Here is a 20,904-nt window from a genome sequence, read left to right as displayed (position 1 = left end):
ATTTCTTGCTTATTTATCCCAATTTGTTTATTTTTAGTCCCTCTCAGGTTTTGAATAGAAAATACAAAAAAAGCTAGGAAAATTAGATATTTACATGGCCAATGTCAGGCGATTATCGGGCCAGCAGGGAACTCGGCTTTCTCCTTAGAGGCGAACGTCAGAGCTCCAGCCCAGACTCGATTCAGACAGCTCCTGCCCAGTCTGACCAGGCCCTGTAAGGAGAGAGAGATGAGCAGTTTGGTTGAGAAGGTCCACATCCTCTTGCAACCCCATGCACCCTTGTTGCTCTGCTGTGGATTGCTGGTGCTGTTGGGGATAGCATGGAACATCTGGAACCTTGGAGTGGTGTCCCACCAGCTGTGCAAGTCGAAAACATATCAGACGGTGGACCTCATCATTTTGTGCATCTCCTCCTCCAACATCTTGCTGGACATCTCTGCATTCGGCTACCTGTTCACCATAGAATTTGACCTGCACTGCATGAAGGAGCTGCACACTGTGGTCCGAACTATATTGTATGTGTTCTTCAGCACCACCTGCTTGAGTTTCTGGTCCATTACGTGGTTGTGCGTTTTCTACTGCGTCAAGATTGTCAACATCCCCATGGCTTTCTTCATCATCGTCAAGAGGAACATCTCGAGTGTCATCAACGCTGCTCTCATACTCAGCGTCCTAGGCTGCCTGATCATGTACGCCCCTTTTTTCTTCTTTGAGCTGCCATCTCATGCAGAAAACACCACAGCTAACGGCACCCTTAACATTGACTGCCCTGACCTAAAGGTGAATTTTTCAAGCCCCATAGACACAGATGCCTATCTCTACATCTTCCTGTGTTTTCTTTGCCCAATACCTCTGGCTATCATGCTGACCACTAGCATTCAGCTCGTGTCTCATCTCTGGAAACACACGAGGTCGATGAAGAAAAACGAGAATAAGTTTCAGAGCAGAGACTCCTACCTGCTCATCGTCAGAATGATACTCTCGCTGGTCTTTGTGTATTTGCTGACGATCTGCATTGCTTTCATCTGCTTCCTCATACAGAAGCAGTCCAGCCAACTGGCAAACCAGATTCTTATTCCGAACATGTCCTTCTTCTGCATGGCTACAGGAATACTTTTGACCACCACCAACAAAAACCTCAAGGAGAAATTCACCACTGTGTGCTGTTGCAAGAAACCTCAGAATGAAACAAGAGTCAGTGAGAGATTGACCTAAATTGCATGATTTCTTTAGGAGTGGGATTCCACTTTTTGTTGTCTTATGTGTAACAAGGATAATGCAATATTATTTTGCCTTCTAGTTTAGGTTGACTGTGGGAAATTGCTTTTAAGGCGGCCTAGTATCTTCTCATCTGCTAAAACTATTAAGAAACAGTCTGTATTAGAGCTACAGTTTCCTGACAGGGATGGTTATGAGGAGAGTTCTCTTCCCTTTACCATGGAATGGACTATTTAGAGTAGCCAATTAACCTTCTAGCTTGTCTTCTGGAGGTGGGAAGACACTGGAGTACTTGGAGGAAACCAATAGCAACACCCATAATGCACATGAAAAGGTACCTCAATACAGAATGAAATTCACAACTTCAGAGCTGTAAGATGACAGACTTAACCACAAACTACCGTGCTACCCCCACAAGATTGACTGGTATACAGTATGGGAATTCTGGAGACATTACTTCTGTATCTGCACATTATTTGGACATACTGTATTTTAAGAAAGATATATATATATATTAAGGCATACAATTTTTAAGATAGATATCAAAATCATGCAGAAAATGATGGCTTTGCATCATTTATCTGTTTAAAAAATGCTGGGGTCTATTGCAAAATGTCTCAAGTTTTCCAGTTTAAAAAAAATATTTTTTAATTTTGCTAAAATTGCTTGACAGCATGGGAGAGAAAAAAACATACATTGCAATGATAAAATGTAATTTTGTTTATTAATTGGTTAACATGTTGTCCTTTTTGGATTCTCTTAAAGGCAGTTTAATTATTACCAAACAGCGCTGAGTTCAACACAGAACATTTTTATAATTATTTAATATAGATTTTACATGTGTGACATGTTCCATGGTTTATTGGTATGAGAGAGGAAATATTTTAAACTGCATAATTCATGAAGTTGACAATTTTATCCAGTCTTCAGTGGGATGCTTACTGTATTACAGTACCAAGTTTTATAACACAAATATTACAGCAAACTCAGACTTTCACAGTGAACTGATAAAGTATGTCTGCATTAGACATTGCCTATTTTATTTTGTAAATTATTTGCATCATTAATTTTGTTGATTTATTTATGTGAACTGCTCTTTAACCAATAAAATTAGGGAATGACTGCACATATAACATACTGTATATTGTGTACAAATACATGTAGTACATCAGAATGCTAGAAAATAATATTAACAGAGATGTCTGCTCACTGTATCATATTGTGTACATATAAGCTGGCTCAATAATGAAGAGCCAAAGAATTGTAGTAGCAAAGCATCCAGTTTATGACGTTCTCAGCTGCTGTGATTAATGTGCCTGGCAGGTGGTGAGTTAATCAATTTAAAGAAATAGGTTTTGGATATGTAACTTTATTTTTTTGCATGATTTTATTTTATTCTTAAAGCCCTAGATTCATGCATTCCTTTGTTTAACTAAATCAAAAATAAAGGAGAGGAATACAGCTTTATAGATCACAAGTTCACAAACAGGAGACAGTTATTAAATCTGTTGTTTGATTATTTTTGTATGTGCAGGTATTTCATCTGCAGGGATCTACCGTATACCATTAGCTTTCAGCAAATATTTTAGGTGCTCAGAAAACCTATTTAAATTAAAAGGCTACTGATTTATTATGATTTTTGAAAGAGGCCAGTCATAAATGTATATTAAAATATTTATAGTGAAGTAAAATGTTACTAAAAAGAAACAAACAGAAATGGTTTAGAACATGTAGATTTAGTAATGATAAAGACTAAACGATACTTAAATTGTGCCAAACGTTGAACTGTACCTTATAAATTGTGAAAATATTTGCATACTATACATGTATCTTTGTGAATATTTAATACTGTAAATAAAAGTAAAGCAATATATTGCGCTTACAATCTGAATCCACAAGATCTGAGAAGTGAAATTATTCATATTGGCCCTTTCACATCAAAGCGTGTAAAAAGAGAACCTTCTAAGAGATTTGTTTTAAAACATCGTTAACTGGCATTAGTTGTCTTTTAGATATATCATCAAACATGGAATACGGCTTTTCCTACAACAATGCATCCATGCTTTCTGTTAAAGAATACTGTTTTGGTCCAAGATTGAGGCAACCTTCATGTAACCACATTAACCTGAAAGGCAACTATATGTGAATTCAGACTAAAGAAAAATAGGAAGGTCTTAAAAGAGCTGAAGATTATCACTTTGAGACGTGAAGATACTGTACAAGCATCTTCCTTACATAGTAAAACCAGAGCTGTGGATAAACTGAGTCTGTGGCCCAGTCACCACGGCTGAAGCCACTGTCCTCCTGTCTTTGGTAAAAGGCTTGGATTCATTTGCAGATAACTTACTTTAATAGATGTTAGTGCAGCATGTCCATAATCACGATTCTTTCCATATCCTAAGTGTAACATAGTGAGGAGAAGTAAGTGTGAATGCAGAAGCAGTCTGGAGTTCATGTGATACAGAACACTTGTGCAGCCTCCCCCACCCTTATCATTGAACCCTCATGCTCACATGCTTACAGCATGATTTCAGTTCAAATGCTGTCCAGTCAGCCCATGTGTACATGGGACTACCCCCCCCCCCCTGCTTTTTTATCTCTGGCTTCATGTCATCCTGCCTCATTCTACAGTAATTTTACTGCAGTAGGATTCCATTATATCCCCCAGTGTACTGAGCCACCATTGGTTTCATTTGCATCTCCTCCTCCACTCATCCAAGATCCCCTGATTAATCTTCAGCTGTGTCCCAGTCCCAGCAGATGCCTTGTGGGAGTGCATTCTGTTGCAGGATAATACCCAATCAGGGAAAGCACAGGCCCCTGTCAGGTTTAAACCAGGCACCCTTCATGAGTTAAGCATGAAAGTCACAACAAGGGGAAATCAAAACTACAGATTTTTTTTTACGGCATTGGCTTTTCTCCATTATTAATGCGTGTCTTTCCACTGGGTTTAATTCCATGATGAATGCACGACTGGAACTTGCAATCTAAAGGTATAAGGAGGTAAAAAAAAAATAGGCAACCATAAATTTGCTCTTTAGGTACATATGCTTTATGAGGGGAACATTGTAGTATGTTTTTTCATGGCACCTTCACCACGCTTTGGATATACAAAGGAAGCACAGTTATAATCATTAATGTAAAATTTCGATATGCAACTCAACCTAACCCAGCACAACTGCAGGTCTGAATCAGGTAAACATTTTCTGGATCCTGGGTTTGAGGAATTCCAGCATGCCATTCTGCTCAAATATCTTGGGCAAGTCCTTGGCATTCATGATGGTCTTGTGGGCTTCGTCAAAGAGCTCTTTCCCAATTGCCTGTTTCACTCGGTCCCGCCACGCACTCAGCTTTGGTCTCTCCGCAAAGATATCAAGGCCAGCACCTACAGGCTACGGAACATGAGAGAACAGACGGATTCCTCTTTAGACAACGCTGAGCACGGAAGAAACATGTGGACTCTTAACATCAACTTAAATAATCCGGCAGCTCTGAAGACACACCAAATCTTTTGATTATTCACCGATTCATCTGTAACAATGACTACAAGATTCAGATGTTTGTGCAATACAATTGACTTAAAAGGAATTACCCTAAAATAAAGACTGCAATATATTAAGTGAAAAGAGAGGCTTTTATACAATTAACATATGATGCATTGGAAGAGCACAAAATTGCTGTAACAGGTTTCCAAATAGTTGTTTTAAAAAGTTCCAAAAAGGTTTTTAAAATCAGTTTTATTCTGAAAAACAAAATCAATGAGAATTATACAGTACATTATTCATAGTATTTCAGACAGTCGGGAATTTCCTGATCCTTACCTGCATCATCTCCACTATGGCCACAAGGTCTGCCAAGGAGATCTGCTCACCAACGATGAAAGGCCTGTCCTGCAGGAACTTCTCCTCAAACAGCTTCAGAGACACGTTGAGATCCTCCAACAAAGAGTCCATCTTTTCTTTGGGAACTTCTTCTCCAGTTATAATGGGAACCATGAGCTGAAACAGCACAGTTAAACATTACTTAACTTGCATCAGATTCATAAATGAGATTTGTGAATGCTCATTTGCCTGGAGTAAGGTTTAGAGACCTTTTTTGCCAATGTTGAAAAAGTACTGTAGTTTGCAGAAAGTGATGAAAAGGCAACCAAATTAACATTTAAAAGTAAAATATATGTACTGATCCAAAAAGAAGCTCAACAAAACATTCAGGTGATCAATATGAAATACCAACATCTGAATGTCTGCTATTTGCTTGACTCATAGTACAGTCTAGTTTTATGCAACTCATTTAAAAGCACCTCAGCATAATTTTACTGGGATGACCTCACAATGCTCCCAAAACGCACCTTGAACCAGAAGTACTTGGACCCTTGCATTCTGATCGCAATGTGCTGCCAGGATAGGTACTCATTGACCCTGGCCCGCTTCTGTAGGTCACAGGGGTACCAGTGGTCTGGCGTGTTGAATTTCTGAGCCAAGTAGGACAGGATCGCAATGCTGCAACACAGGAAAGCAGCAAAAAACAGCTTTTTAAAAAAAAAAAGTGGAACCAATTGACCTCAAATGATCCATTTGACCATCCAAACACCAACAAATCCGCAAACCACCATATAAAAAAAAAGATCAATGCAGCGGTTTTAGATTTTTAGGACACAGAGAAACCAAAAACTACAATTCTTCACATTTCTTCTGTAGAATAATAGGGTGTCGGCAAGTTGTTGTTTTTTTTGCCCGATTCAGAAAGTGAAGGGACATTTCCTCTCTTTCAAATGCAGACTTTTAAAGGATTTTACAGAAACTGTGACTTAGATTTTTTGTGGAACATAAAAATTGTACAGTATATACCACTGGCTCACACTGATGTTTATTTTTTCTCTACGGTGTATGTTATTTAACTTGTTGTTGCTGCTGCCAGTGTTCTGTGTTTTTGTTTTTGGCGTTTCCTTGATGTCTTTGTATTGAAGCACACATGCAAATAAGCATTTCAGTGCACTTGAGCACATGACAATAAACTCTACTCTCTATATGCTATACATGTACTCCAACCTTATGCTGTACATTTATCTATCAAAAATGCAGGATGCTACGAGGTAACCCTCCTTCAGTTCAAAATGAAAAGACTACGAAAAACCTAGTGTCCAACCCCACCAGGCACTAGTAGAGTAAATCTCCCTCCATATTTCTTAATTTTCAATACTCAGTGCCAACTAATCCAGGGTGAAGAAGAGCCAGTGACGCCATCGCGATCTTTGACTATTGAACACTCTTGCTCTCCAGAAGGTTTCAGACCTTTCTGCCAAGGTGAAGGCGTCATCTTTCATGGCTGGAACCTTCCTCAGTGGGTTGATCTTACCGAAATCCTCCTCATACTGTTGGCCTATGAAAAGAGGAAAGATGGTGTGAAGTGGACATAGCTGGGAAAGGAAGTGAAGGAATAAAATAAGATCCAGAACTCGAAGATAAACAGCTTTTAACTGCTAAGGCAAGACACTTTTGAGCTTCAAATCGTGTGAGATCAGCACAGCCTGGTGTTGGGTTTGAGCTCCACCTGGGGTATGTTTTGTGTGTAGTGCAAGTGGTTGTTTTGTCACCATATTGTAACTGAAACCTTTACCAGATATTTTGTGCCTTTTACAAATAAAGACCTACCTAGAAACAATTCCATTTGCAATACCCTGCTCTAGAGGGGATGGCAAGGAGTTCACATGTTCTCCCTAAGTTTGCATCAGGTGGTCCAGTTCCTCCCACCTCCTGATATGGAGTAACTTGGTGCCCCAGTTGTGCCTGTCGTGTGTGCTGTGATGGACTGGTGTCACGACTATAGTCCCCCCTCCTTAAGGGTGCTCCAGCCCTTTCACTAAGACTTTATTCTCTGCACCTGTTCCCTATTCCCAGCCCACCTTAAAAGCCAGGCGCTGACGCTCATCCGGGCTCTGCATCTGATTTCCATATCGTGCGAGTCCGGGACCTGGAAGCGCCTGGTCCCGTTAAGGTTTTAACCTCTGTTCCCGTTCCTGTTCCCCGTCCGCCGGTTCCGACCCGGCCTTCGTGGTTTTAATTCTTTCTTCTGATGGATCTTCTGGTTTTGGACTTACCCTTGTGTTTTGGATATTCCCTAAGGACTACTCTCTCGGATTGTTCGCCTCGGCCACACCTCCCCCGTGCACCAGCGCACCTTGGACACGCCCCCCTGTCTTCAGCCCCGTTTTCCTGCATGACGTTTCCCTAGTGTTTCCCCACTCCGTCGGACTGTGTCGTCCGCATAGGGTCCGGAAAGAACTGTTCGTTACAACTGGAGTGCTACTCAGGGCGTAGTCCCAGCTTGCACATTGTGCTTCCATGATAAGGCTCATGGTAACTCTAAGCCTACCAGAAATATGGCTCTGATAATCACATAGAACTACCGGTGTGGTCATCTGCATTCAATGAGAAAGGGATAAGGTCTCCTTTTTTACTGTTCAGAAAAAATCTTACTGTTAGTCATTTTTTCAAAACTCGATATTTTTCAGATTTTTTTTAATTTAATTAACTTTTAGACTCCCTAAAAGAATTGCGAGAATACACAATGATGATGTTTTATTAGAGCGGGATTTCTCAGTTAATCGGATAACTTTGGTAAACAGGTTGACAAAAGTCAGGACTTTCAGTTTCATTAAAACAGGACGGAACTATATCCTGTTAAGTAACTGTAGCTCCTGGGGGCTAAGAATTCGACTCACAGACCAAATCAATTACCTTAAAAAAAAATGTCCCTTTTCTTCAGGGATCCGGTTGACATTAAAGCTTTGCGGAGATAAGGAAAGTTTAGTTTTTTTTTTATTTAAAAGATACAGTTTCAATCTCGCTAACACAGCTTGTCGTAGCTCAGCGCTGACAGAAACTCGAACTGTGCAGTGAGATTCCTTGATCGGTGCCGAATTTTACCGTGTTGGCGACTCCGATCGCTTCAGTAAAGTCTCAGCGCCCTGCAATGAGTGAAGTGGCGTTTGCACTGAAACAGTTTTTGAATGCATTCATTACTTTTCCCAGCCATACATTATGAAGACCATCAAACGGGGGTTTCATCAAATAACAGGTCATATTTTCTTATGCTGTATATCTTCCCCTTGTAAACGCACTTCTGTATGTACCGTGATCTAAACACTCCCCCCAATCATTCCCAAACATTCCCTAATTGATGCTGTAGACTGCGCTGGCATCCTCACGATAGCGCCCAGAGGAGGCCGATTTTTTTATAAGCCTCCAAGTTCCAAAAAGAGGATGGAGTACAGCGTCCAGCTCGTCGTGTTACTTTTCTCTTGGAATTCCTTCATCGCGTTGTCTGCTGCACAGCAATGGCCTGAATCTCTTGGCCAGCTCGTCATCGTGAGTGAGAATTTTTTTCTCAGCCGCCATCTCTTATTAAATAAAGGATTAAAACGGGGGGGGAAAAAAAACACTTTTCTCTTGGAAAGCGAGCGATATAGCAGTTACCACGACACAGCAGGATTCCTCCCCCCAATCATGTTAACGACCTACAGTCTTGCGCTCATCTGTTGCGAGTGAAGCACTGACCTTGTACCTTTGATCCAGTTGAACTGCAATACCTTTCACACACATATCTGCCTTTTCAAAGGCAATTGAGTTGTACTGGAGAATTGATCTGCAAAAGCAACCGGAGCATTTCACAACTGGGCGAAAGCTGCGCTATTTACTATTCTCTTCAGGACCATAACCCCCCCCCAACATTTCCAGACTCACTTTTTAATAAGCAACAGGAAAAAAAAACATTCTGAAAAGAACGAGTAACAGGTTTATTCTATGCTGAAAAGAGAAGAGAGAAAACACAACGTTTCGGCTGTGAAGCCTTCTTCAGGTTTTCAGCATGGAATAAACCTATAACTTGTTCCTCTTCTGAAAGGTATGGGCATCGTGTGGTGAACACTTGAAAACCGAATATCCTTTTTTGTTTGTTTTGTTTTATACCACCGTTTGCTCGAGTCCTCGAAGTAGTGATTTAAAGAAATTGCTAGTTTTGGCAAAATAGCCTGCACTCGCTGCATGTCAACGTCATTCATTCATAAGACTTGTTCTGCAGCTTCAGCCGTCGTACCGTGTCAAATGCTGGCTTTGCTTTTCACTTCACTAAAGCTAGAATAACGTCTCAACATGCAGCAGATAAAGGGATTGCAATGCTACACTCACCAAGACCGCAACATCGCTTTCGAGCACATTCCAGTCACATTAAGACCCAGACCAGGAAGGAAAAGGGGGGTGCCCAGCTAATTTCCCTTGGCTCCGTTGTTAACGACAGGCGAAATAGCGTCCCAAGCTTTACTATGCGCCACGCCAGTGTTACTATCTAAATCATTCAAACGGACGTGCACTACACTCCTTTTCAAGTCGGTGAAGTGCCTTGGCTTAATGGCCAAGGCAGTTAGTTCTCAAAGTTACAAGCCTTGCAACGTCTGTAGCTATATTACAGCAAGACAGCTACAAATCTCAAAATTGGGGTATAGCAGAATACCAAATTGCTGTTGTTTGAATCCCTTTAGCCCCTTCAGTAACGAAACGTTTTGAAGCACTGGGCTCCAAAGTTCGGCAATACTCAAATTTAAAAAGCTAAAACATACTGATCCACTCACGTTTACCTAGGTTTTTGATTCTCGATTCACGGCGTGTTAATTTGACATTGTAAAGAGGTGTAGATTTAAGAACATACCAGCACCGAAATTACGAACCGAGTACGGAATACTCTGACTTTCGTGCAGTTTTAATAATTACTTTCCCTACAATTGTGAATTCGGTTAAATACTTACTTGCGCGACTATTTGTGTTTAAGACCAACAGCTACCCACTTCTAATTTTTGGATATTAGCGGACTGCAGTCAGTTACAAATGCGAGCTTCAGATATTTGGCGCTGCGGGAAAAGAATCGTATTATTCTGCAAAACTCTTTAGGATATCGACAAGATCAAGCCTAAAATAATTTTAAAAAACCTGTAAACAATGGTTTTCTCACCCTACCTTCTGCCAGCGCAACTTTCTTGAACTCAAAAGGAATGTTGTTTTTCTTCGCGAATATGTAAACCGAGCGACACGGCTGAGAGAAAAGGTCCAGATAGAGTTCGAGTACCATGTTGCCTGTACGAGAGCAGCTGTAACAATGAAGAGCGCTCAATAATCCCACGTCCCGCTTAACCATCTTATCCCCATAAGAGAAAGCGCCTCCCTACCGTCTATGCCAATTATTTATTCACTGCATTCAAGTCTTTGGCTCCATGGATACACTTTCTTAGCTGTTCCCAGCACATTGCAGTTTTGCACATTAGACTTTCAGACATCTGCATACGTTTTGAATCACTGATTAGGGCAATTGCACATCTCCAGATAAAAAGACCTTCGTAAAATGTACAGTACTGTATGTAATGAGTACGACGGCGTGGACGCAAAGTGATTCCAGTTGTTAATCATAAGTTAATTAGTGGGATAATGGACAGGATAAAGGAGGGGAATGCACACTTGGTGATTCTGAGTACCCTTTTGGATTTCAATCCAAACCATAAATACGTGTTTCATATTAGGAGTTAATATAATTGTTTGATCCCAAATACTAAACCTGATATCTGACACAGACTTTACAGGGGAAACAGGTGGTATTGGCAAGCTCAGTGCTACCTTAGAAAATGCAAAACTGCAGTAAATCTGTATGCAGACCAGTGACCAGTTGGTTTACAGGTGTAGTTGTGGTGTATTGATCTGGAAACCTAGGTCTGAGAGGGCAAAATACAAGGAAGGTGCAGAATTAATAACTGTAATCTTATAATAACCCTCCATTTACTAAGGACTGTGACCAAACTACTGCTTGGTCCTCTCAAATTTAAGTAAATGAAATGGTCTTGATCTCTTTTTTTATAACTCTGTTTTCACTCATTAAATACAAAAGTCCCATGAAAACACAGCTGTAATAACGAGACCATAACCAAAGCACAGCTACCCCAATATGCTCTGGTCAATAAATACAATCTGATCTTTCAGATTTAAAAATACCTCAGGGCAATTTGACAAAATAATTCTTTCTTATGGGCCATAGGTGAACAATCCAGCCTTGCATCTTAAACATCTGACATGACTGTGGAAGTATGCATTCAGATAGTGCCATTTCCATGTACTGTTAACAGATTACATCTGGCCTTTCTAAAAGAATGAAAAAGGAAAACTTCTTTAAAAGCATTTTAGTTGAAAGCACTCTGCAATACATGTCTTACAGCATATGGACATTTAAAAACATGGGTACTCTACATTTCTTATAGCTGGTTCTTTTTCTGTGATATTATCAAAGATGAGGACACTCAATGAAGCTTGTTACTTTATTGTAAGTGTATTTGGGGAGAATATACTACTTGCATATCTGCATCTGTTTGGAACTCCATTTGATGCCAGATATAGTTACATAAAATGTCACCTTGCTGTAATTACTATGAAAAAAATTTCTTTTGAATCTCCCTGTGGGTGCCCTTTTTCTCTTCTCTTGACATTCAGTTTGAGGTTCAAGCCTGTCCTGAAAGAATGAAGAAAGGCTTTTCAATTCAACATTTTCTTGACCCTGGCTTTGAAGAACTCCAGCTTGCTCTCGTCCAACATCTGGCCAATGTCTTTGGCTTTCAAGATGGCCGCGTGAGCTTCGTCGAAGAGCTCTTTGCCAATTCCCTCCTTCACTCGGTCACGCCACACGCTCAGTTTCGGCCTCCCCTCGAAGATGTCAAGACCAGCAGCTACTGGCTACAATGCACGAGAAAACTAGGGTAAGATGTCATGTCCCAAGAAGAAAGAAAGCCACAATCTTCAGGGTAATCAGTGTCAGACCGAGTTGTGAAATGTCTGGATTTCTAAACAGATTTTAAAGAGCTTGGACCAATCTCAAGTCGCATCCAACCAAATACTAATGTGACCAAGGAACGCGGCCTTTTCCCAGCATTCCCTTTATGCTCCTCCGCTGACCTTACAGTCAGTTCTTGGCTGGTGGCTGGGATTCTGATGAAGCCAAGCTGTAAAGCTGCTCTGAATTTAAATTACTCAGATGTTTAGTCAAAGGGACTAATTTGGGGACTGACATAGCAGTCGCTATAATGTTTCGTATTGAAGATCTCATGGAACATATTTCCTGTTGAAATACAAGGATTACATTTGAATAAAATAATTATATGACACGTTTTTTTAAATGGGGCACTAATGACCATTTGTTGTGACAGATTTCCACTTCACTAGGTTGCTGCTCCTTTAACAGGTCAGGTAGCCTCCGTACAACAGGTAAGATTATTCTAAACTTTCTGGGAAATGCACAAGTAAGTCAAGGGCCAAACTGCATGTCTTTTCAAGGGCTACGTCCTTCCCATGTAACTGTAACCTTCCCTTAACCTTACCTGCATCATCTCCACTATGGCCACAAGGTCTGCCAAGGAGATCTGCTCGCCAGCGATGAAAGGCCTGTCCTGCAGGAACTTCTCCTCAAACAGCTTCAGAGACATGTTGAGATCCTCCAAAACAAAGTCCATCTTCTCCTTGGGAACTTCTTCCCCAGTTATAATAGGAATCATGAACTGGAAGAGCACAACAATTAAACACATTTTAACATAAGCATGAGACATGCATTAGTTCAATTCTTATATGTTATCTTGTCTAGAGTTCACCATGAGAGGAAACCAAAGCATCTAGTCAATATGGAAAATCTTTAAAAAGAGTCAGACACGTCAATCTGAGAAGATGGAATCCAGGGTCTGAAAAAGAATGTTTTCAGATTTATCAATACTGATTTAAGAATTAATGTCTGACTTCTGTGAAAACAGGTCCTATTCTAAAAACACAGAATTGCTTCACATATTTATCAAAGTAAGATTTGAAGTAATTCAAGGCACTAATTAATGGAGAATGAAATTCATGACCATGTCTCAAGAATGGAAGGAAGCAAAACTGGAAGGTGGTGTTAACATAAGCAGAAGTTAACTATTGTGCATAGACTAATATGGAAAATACCATGAAGACCATGTACACATAAGATCATAATAGAACAAGGTCTCGTCAGGGTTGATGTGCAGAATAGAGGGATAATTTAATCCCCTGCATCACTAACACATCTTTACATCACTTACTGGATTTATATCCCAGGTACACCTCAAGAGTTCCACTCCTATCTTATCTCCACTTCTTCCAGAGAGTGGAAGCAGCCAATCAAGATGAAATTAAACAGATTCAGTAATTTCATTACAAACATCCTACAGACCTTTGAGGTCCAGGGCAGTCCACTCAGCAAAAGGGGAAAGTACAGAGTGGAAAGTAAAGATAAACTTTTTTAATTCTGGAAATCTCCCTTCAAGATCACACCTTAAACCAGAAGACCTTTGATCCATGAGCTCTGACTGCAGTGTGCTGCCAGGACAGGTACTCGTTGACCCTGGCTCTTTTCTTTAGGTCCGATGGGTACCAGTGGTCTGGGGTCTTGAATTTCTCAGCCAGGTACATAAGGATCGCAATGCTGCAGCACAGAAGAGCACAAATGAGTTAAAAAAGAACCACTCCATATTGAAAAGCATGTTATTCGTGCCAAGGATCATGAAACCTGGAGCCTACCCTGGAAACACAAGCCATAAGACGGGACACCTTCGCGTATGGGACGCCAGTCCACGATAAGAAGAACACAGACACACCAAATTTGGAATTATCAGTGAATCTAACCAGCATGTTTGGAAGTTAGGAGGAAACTGAGAAAACTCTGTTCAATACAGGGAACCTCTGTGCACTAGTCTGCAATCAAATTGAGGACCTCATGAGGCAGCCATGCTAATGCCTACACCACCATGCCTGCCTGAGAAAAGATCAATAATTTGTAAACAAGTACTTTAAATACACTTTTACTCAGACGTACAGTAGGAATAACAGCTGGAACTACTAATATAAATGAACAGAAATTCAATTTTTAGTGGAATTCCATTTTTTCTGGTTTTAGTGAAGGGGTAGAATGTTAAAAATGTTAACTTATTTGGCTGATGGTTTTGGCCAAAGACATGTACACTGATACCCATTTATACAGCTCCATTGCACTGGAGCTCTCTGAGTGAAAGGCCTTCCTTTATAGCAGCTGGGCCACCTGGCATTTGAGCCAAAACTTTAGGACTTCAAAGACCTAACCACACCTCCACACTGCTGCTGCAGTATGGAGTGTTTCCTATAATACCTGGGGAAAAAAAAATACATTTTGACCTTCAGGCTAGTGTACGTCTGCAAAAGCAGGCATTTGTGATTGTACAAGGAGGTATTTTATGAACTGCTCAGTGTAACATTGCTCCATAAGGACACATAACTATTGCTGTCTAAACCTTTTAGCAGTTTGGTGTGTGCTCTGTGGCACTTTAAGAAAGAAGAGGCCAGTTGGTTGCTTTCAGCCACCTCTCTTTCATTAAATAATCAGGAAGCCCAACCTGTTGTTCCAATTCATTTCAGAAGGTCAGGCTCACTCATGGGAAAGAGAACAAAGGCGGACTCTTTTGTACCTGATAAGCACTATAGTTAATTGAATGTTTTTGTGTAGACAATACCCATTCTATGGTCTGGTAATATATAAAGGGGTTATCTTAATGGGCACACTATAACATTGCATGGTATTTCTTATTTTTGTGAGGAAACTTTATCTTGTGGTCTTCCGTTGGAACATTTTAGATAATAATTGAAATGAACTCTATGTTTGAATGGATATACGCCCACACCTACTGTATATGGATTATGTCAAGTGGTTCAGAGGATGGTGGAACAATACATCTGTTTATCTTCACCACGGACTGTTAAGATCTGACCAGCTTTAACCTTACATTACATCTTGAAGCTCCAGGTTATTCAGAGGATATCATCCTGCTCCCACACATCTCTGAAGGACTTTCTTTTCCGGTAATGTTTTGGATTTGATGGACTAACACAGACCTGTATGGTAATCTAACTTTAAATGAAGTTTATATTTTGATTGAAAGTGAATGTGCATGTGATCTGACTTATTTAAAGGGTTGTGTTTTTTAGATTTAAGCTTATGTACTTGTTATCCCAATGAATCAGGGGTGTTGAATTCAATTTCTGCATGACTTACTGCAATGCTGGGATAGCACAATTGTAACAATCATAACCAGTGAGATGTTTTATAAGTAACTGTTCCTTTAACGAAATGAATATGGCAAGTAATGAACTGTAAAAGTCGATGAAACACACTGGATACCGTATGTCCAGCTAAACAAATTCAGGTTACTGTTTCATTGATTGCTCTGTTTGCAACAACAACCATGAAACAGTAGACCCTCCGAGAAATGATTCTGACACCCCTGCTGTAAACATACTTCTAACAAACATTACTTTTTATTTAATTTCATATCACTAAACACTGTACCGGTGACTTTTAATCACAGGGAGTCCACAGGGCATGATGGCCCCTTCATAAAAGTACAGTAAAAAAAAAAACCCAGAAGAATAAAATAATTCTGATAAATTAGCCACTACATTGGAAACCCTTGTGTCATACCACAAACACATGACATGAAAACCAGTCCTAGTAGCTATTTTTGTTTCCTTGTTTTCACTTCAGTTTTTTTCTGAGAGCCCTTTGAAACTCAAATCTTTTCTTTAAAATGAAATAATACTTTCACTCATGCTTTCTTACACGAATACCGAGAGGCACATGGCCAGCACTAGCACCTTTGTGTTCCCAAGCTGTAACTGGAAAATGTGATCTTCCTGACCTTTCTGCCAAGGGGAAGTCTTCATCTCTCAAGGCTGGGACTTTCCTCAGTGGATTGATCTTTCCGAAATCCTCCTCATACTGTTGGCCTGAGGGGTGAAATAGTTCAAGGACATTGGGGGGAAAAACATTCCTGCACAGATCTGTCAATTTGTCATAGCGAGAAACTGACACTTTTGTATTCATTAGCTGTTATTGTTCCTTGATTCACATCATTTGTGTGCGTGGACGGGACCAAAATTTACTGATTTGCAACAGTACCTGCATATAGTACCTAACAGGAATGCAATACCTGATTGTACTGATAGCAGGTCTTGGAAAACATACAACACCTTACATGTAAATAATTATACAATGACAGACATGATTTAATCTTCCAAAACCTGGCTCCTCAAGGTTAATTCTCTGTCCGGCTGCAACATCTTTCAATATGCCCAGGTAAAGAGCACCTCACAAACAAGTAAATGAACCTACATCACGGCCTTCTATATATGGAAAGATTCAGGGACACAACAGGTAGTGTCAATTTCTCTGACTCTAGCCTGTAGAAGTTTTGACTCTGATTAGAATAATACCCAGGAACTAGTAAAAAGAGTCACTTGTTCGGTCTTGCCAGTGACATCCTGCAGAAAGGATGAATTCAGTCACGGATAGTTTTTATCTGTATTGTCATCATGTTTCAGTCCATCACAACATTATGAAAATAAGCATGACCCTACATTAAACTGCACACAGATGAAGAACAGCAGTGCTTTTGTGCTAAAATGTATACTGTACAGACAACTCCAGTCAGTCTTGATCCCTTCAAGAGCAGTGGTGCTGCACAGATGTCCAACAAAAGAGGCAAATTTAAAAAAATTAAATCGAAACAGCTCAGGATTTATCCAAACGTCTTCAAGTGCATGGAAATAATTGTTTGTTTTTTTAATTTACAGCTTTCACCAGGGTTAATCAGGACATACAGTAGGTCTTCTGTAGAACCTTATTCTAAAGGTCTGATACCATTTTACAATCATCCATCATTAATCTGTATGGCTTTTATTTTTTTCCAGATCAATGCATTTCAAGGTTCGAATATCACAGTTTCCTTCCACAAAATGTTTTGGAACTGCGGAAATATATCTTAACGCCTGATGGAACTTCCTTGTTGATTCTAGTCTGATTTCTGCTTTTTTGATATTGTTATATGCAAGATTTAATTATGTTTGAGCATTTCGTCAACAGAACTTTTTTCTTGCCTTTAATACAAGCTATATGGACTAAATACCATGCATATGAGCTTTCACTAACATATTAAGGCTATGTTCTGAAAAACATGTTGATGTTTATCGATTACTATATATTATTTATTCTTATATAATAATATAATATATATCCTAACTACAGTATAGATTCAATTTAGTAACAGGATTAGTTTATTAGTAGCGATTAGTTTACAGTTTTCTGTAAAAAAACTAACGAATCTTTAGGTATGCCTACTACTGCTCCTGCTTAATACACGGATCTTCAGTGGTAACCCTACAGTACGTAATTATGCAACTTTTTCCTTTTTAGTCTATGTTTGCATTGGTCCCGAGATCGCACAAGTAAAAGTAAAAATATGAACCTACAATGGTACCCAGGATTTCATCAACCGGACTGTATACTGTATATATCTTTTAAAATCTTGCGACTGAGACATTTCGGCAATTAGAGCATAAACTTGACCTCGACTGCTGGTTTTAAGACGATTGCAACGAGTTGCAAATCAAATATTCGCTCATCCAGACTTTTTTTCCGTACCTTCAAACAGCTTGACGTTCTTGAGCTCAAAAGGGATGTTGTTTTTCTTAGCAAACATGTAAACGGAGCGACACGGCTGAGAGTACAGATCCAGATAGAGTTCGAGAACCATCCTGAAGCTGGAATATCACCGCACTACAGGGAAAAGCTCAAATCTGGTTTCGCTGGTTCTCTGTAAAACCTACATTTTACGACCAACCCATCGTGACACAGCAGCTCCCCTAGTGTGTTCTTACTCTTACTTCTGCTTTTTAAAATTTTAAATATCCTTTCATTTAAAGAAGAACTACATTAAAACGACACTACAACTAAAGTAATGGTGATTTAGGGAGTAATTTCTAATTAGTAACTATACAGTATTTTACCACTACTGGGATTGTATTTGAGATTTGCATTAAAAACAAACAGCTTTAAAACATTTAGAACTGTGGTATATTGCACGCCCACGCTTACGAAACCAGATCAAAAGTTTTTTTTCCCCCTATACACATAAGATACAATGTGTTGTTAGATGCAACTTTAAAATGCAACAAGAATGTAACTTTTTAACGCCCTGTATAAAAGCTCAGCTCGGGTTTTTGTGAAAGAAATGCTAATAACACACACACGAATACGAGCGCTCCTGCATATCGAGTGCATTGAAAAACATTTGCTATCAACTATTAGTATTTGCCTGGCGGCTATTAGTATTTTAATGTAGTTAAAAATGCACGCCTGAATTCGGCGCTTAATACATTGTGAACGCAGTCTAGTGTTTGCTTTGTTAAAATGTAACATTCCTTATTACTCTAAACGCCTTTTAACACACGATAATTACTTCTAACCCTGAAGGACAACAGCCTTGTACACATTTCATGGAAGTTTTCACAATGACTGAAATAACTGGAAAAATGATTGTAGAAACAGATTCAATTCAATCGATGGCCACGTGTTGAAGACAAAGAATGAGCGTCAGTACACAGTATAAATGTACTGAACAGGGCGTTTACAGTGGCTTGAGAGGCTTTCGTGTGTGGCTTGGGTTTGGGCTCTCAAGCATAAATCTAGAAAGCAGTGAGAGAGAAAGGCAGACCCCTGATTTACAAGGTGTTAACTGCAGGTTATGCTGAAGCGCAATGCAAAGCATCGAAACGTGCATATAATTAAGCACCAATACATGAAGGATAATTATACCGTAATTTTAAAAAGCACAAAAACAGACGACATGTTCTCTCATTCGGATCACAGCAGGACAGAAATGAAGCGGTCAGCTGAAACGACCTTTGGTTTGGGAAGGGGCACTGAATGATATAAAGTATGAGGGAAAAGGGACCCCGACTCGGGTTTTAGTGATGATCTGAGTGAGATGGGAGGCTGCGGGAGAAAAATACCTTTCTGTAGTAAAAACTCTTTAGTTAACCATGCTGGGACCTCTCTTTATAGGGTTCATGTAAGAATATTCCTCACTTCTGTTATTCCCTGTGAACTGAATAAAATTGCATTTTACTTTTATGCACCTATAGTACAACCAAAAGTGACCTTCATATCTTGCTTAATGGGCAAACCTTCCAGGCTGCACATTTATTTTATTTGTTAAAAGTGACAATACTGTTGGTGATCAATGGTTGTCCCATGTATAGCTGTAAATAACTTTAAATATCAGGCTTTACAATATGAATGTTTTCATTTATTAAGGACCATACTATCAATAAACAATTATGTGGCTAAAATAACCCATATAAAATGTATCTTAACAATAAGGGTTGTGTAACAGAGCTGCAGTTCCAAGTTCAATCAGATAAGTCTTAACTGTTGCACATTCCCTGAGTCCTGATTTCAAAACAGACTTGCCCGCCAAGACAAACAACCCCCACTTGCCTTTCCCCACAGTGCAAAGTCAAATTACCGGCTAGAGCTGAATTTAAATTCAGGAGTAAATTAATAAATGTACCGTTAATAAATTCACTATTAGGTTTTTTAACTTGAATCCAAATAAACACATACTAGATTTAAAAAAGTGAGCTGGACTGCAGCAAATGAAGTTTTATTAAGTTTTTTTACATATCTAAATCAGCTTTAAAAACAACCATAGTTTAAAACCATTAGTCACCGTTTCTAATACAAATGGTTTTAAACTAATGAAATTACCTTCTAAAAATTAATTCAGAAGTGAGAAAATGTTGGTTTCGCCTAGCAGGTCCACAAAGTGACTCTTTGCAAATCACTGACAGGATGGAACTGCTGATGAAACTTGATACAACCACCCCCCCCCCCCCTTGGCATTTGGTGAGTGATTTTCACAATAACATCACTGTAGCCAAATACCAAAGAAAAAAAGACAACCCATTCCAAGGGCACAAGATGTCAGCTGACATGCTATGTTTTGCACCCCAGAGACCTTCAAAATAACTAATGGCCTCTTTCTCCTATAATGCTCCTTTTTGGTCTTTAAAGTTGGAGAAACGCAAAGCCACATTTTCTAGCTACAATACGGCTTGTATTTCACTTTGACAGGGAACTAAATATAAAGACCACTGAAGGAAAGTTTCTAGTTCAAGTGCACCAGAAAAAGACATTCCCTTTTTACTTGACCTGTACTCCACTTTGATTGTAATAAAGATTTAGTCTTAAGTTACATGACTGGGTAAAAGTGTGAAGCAGTTGCGATGTACAGTAAGTGGCAAATACTCTTATTCAGTACATAAATGAAACATACAGTAGATGAGGAATACGTTTTTAATGCAAACCGTTTCTGTTTATAACCAAAATTAACGGTATTTCCAATTAACAGTTAAACAGAAAACAGCCACCTGATACTGGACGGCAGAGATGGATCCTATATCACAGCACACAGTTCTGTTCCAGGATTTACCAGTTGGGGGATGTTTTACAAATCAATACCAGAAGCTGGTTAAACTGAAATTAATTTAGGAAAAGATAAGTGTATTTACACGGATGAAATGTGAAAATGTTAAGATAGTTACTTATATGGTTAATCTGTGTAAATTGTATAAGACTGATCAGTGCATGATGCTGACAAACAATGGAAAAAATGGAAATGGCTCTTTTCACCTGAATGCTTCCTCCTCTTCCCAAAAACAAAACTTTGAAGTGTTATAGTATTCAGGCATAGTTTGCAGAATTTTGTCCCGAAACAGAATAACTACTGAT

The 20,904-nt window shown here is 39.4% G+C and overlaps 3 protein-coding genes across 3 annotated transcripts; 1 reads left to right on the top strand and 2 right to left on the bottom strand.

The window, feature by feature from the left end:
- The first annotated feature begins 228 nt into the window (after nt 1-228).
- LOC148819166 (taste receptor type 2 member 40-like) lies at nt 229-1,215 on the top strand. The gene has a single exon (XM_088935460.1). It carries the CDS (start codon nt 229-231, stop codon nt 1,213-1,215), a length of 987 nt encoding a protein of 328 aa, XP_088791586.1.
- Nucleotides 1,216-4,254: 3,039 nt separating this feature from the next.
- On the bottom strand, nt 4,255-10,416 carry LOC148819165 (glutathione S-transferase theta-3-like). Its single transcript, XM_088936109.1, has 5 exons — nt 10,227-10,416; nt 6,510-6,597; nt 5,567-5,717; nt 5,040-5,216; nt 4,255-4,610 (listed from the first exon to the last, which is right to left on the bottom strand). The coding sequence occupies exons 1-5, from the start codon at nt 10,402-10,404 to the stop codon at nt 4,410-4,412; spliced, it is 795 nt and encodes a 264-aa protein (XP_088792235.1). The 5' UTR covers nt 10,405-10,416; the 3' UTR covers nt 4,255-4,409.
- Nucleotides 10,417-11,419: 1,003 nt separating this feature from the next.
- Nucleotides 11,420-17,931, bottom strand: LOC148819164 (glutathione S-transferase theta-3-like). The gene is made up of 5 exons (XM_088936110.1): nt 17,755-17,931; nt 15,974-16,061; nt 13,581-13,731; nt 12,623-12,799; nt 11,420-11,981 (listed from the first exon to the last, which is right to left on the bottom strand). Exons 1-5 carry the CDS (start codon nt 17,864-17,866, stop codon nt 11,784-11,786), a joined length of 726 nt encoding a protein of 241 aa, XP_088792236.1. The 5' UTR covers nt 17,867-17,931; the 3' UTR covers nt 11,420-11,783.
- Nucleotides 17,932-20,904: the final 2,973 nt, after the last annotated feature.

Source organism: Atractosteus spatula, chromosome 17, assembly GCF_055471065.1.
Source record: "Atractosteus spatula isolate fAtrSpa1 chromosome 17, fAtrSpa1.hap1, whole genome shotgun sequence".
In the NCBI taxonomy this organism is placed as follows: Eukaryota; Metazoa; Chordata; class Actinopteri; order Semionotiformes; family Lepisosteidae; genus Atractosteus; species Atractosteus spatula.
The sequence above is the reverse complement of the archived record's forward strand: the minus strand, read 5'-3'. Positions and strand labels throughout refer to the sequence as shown.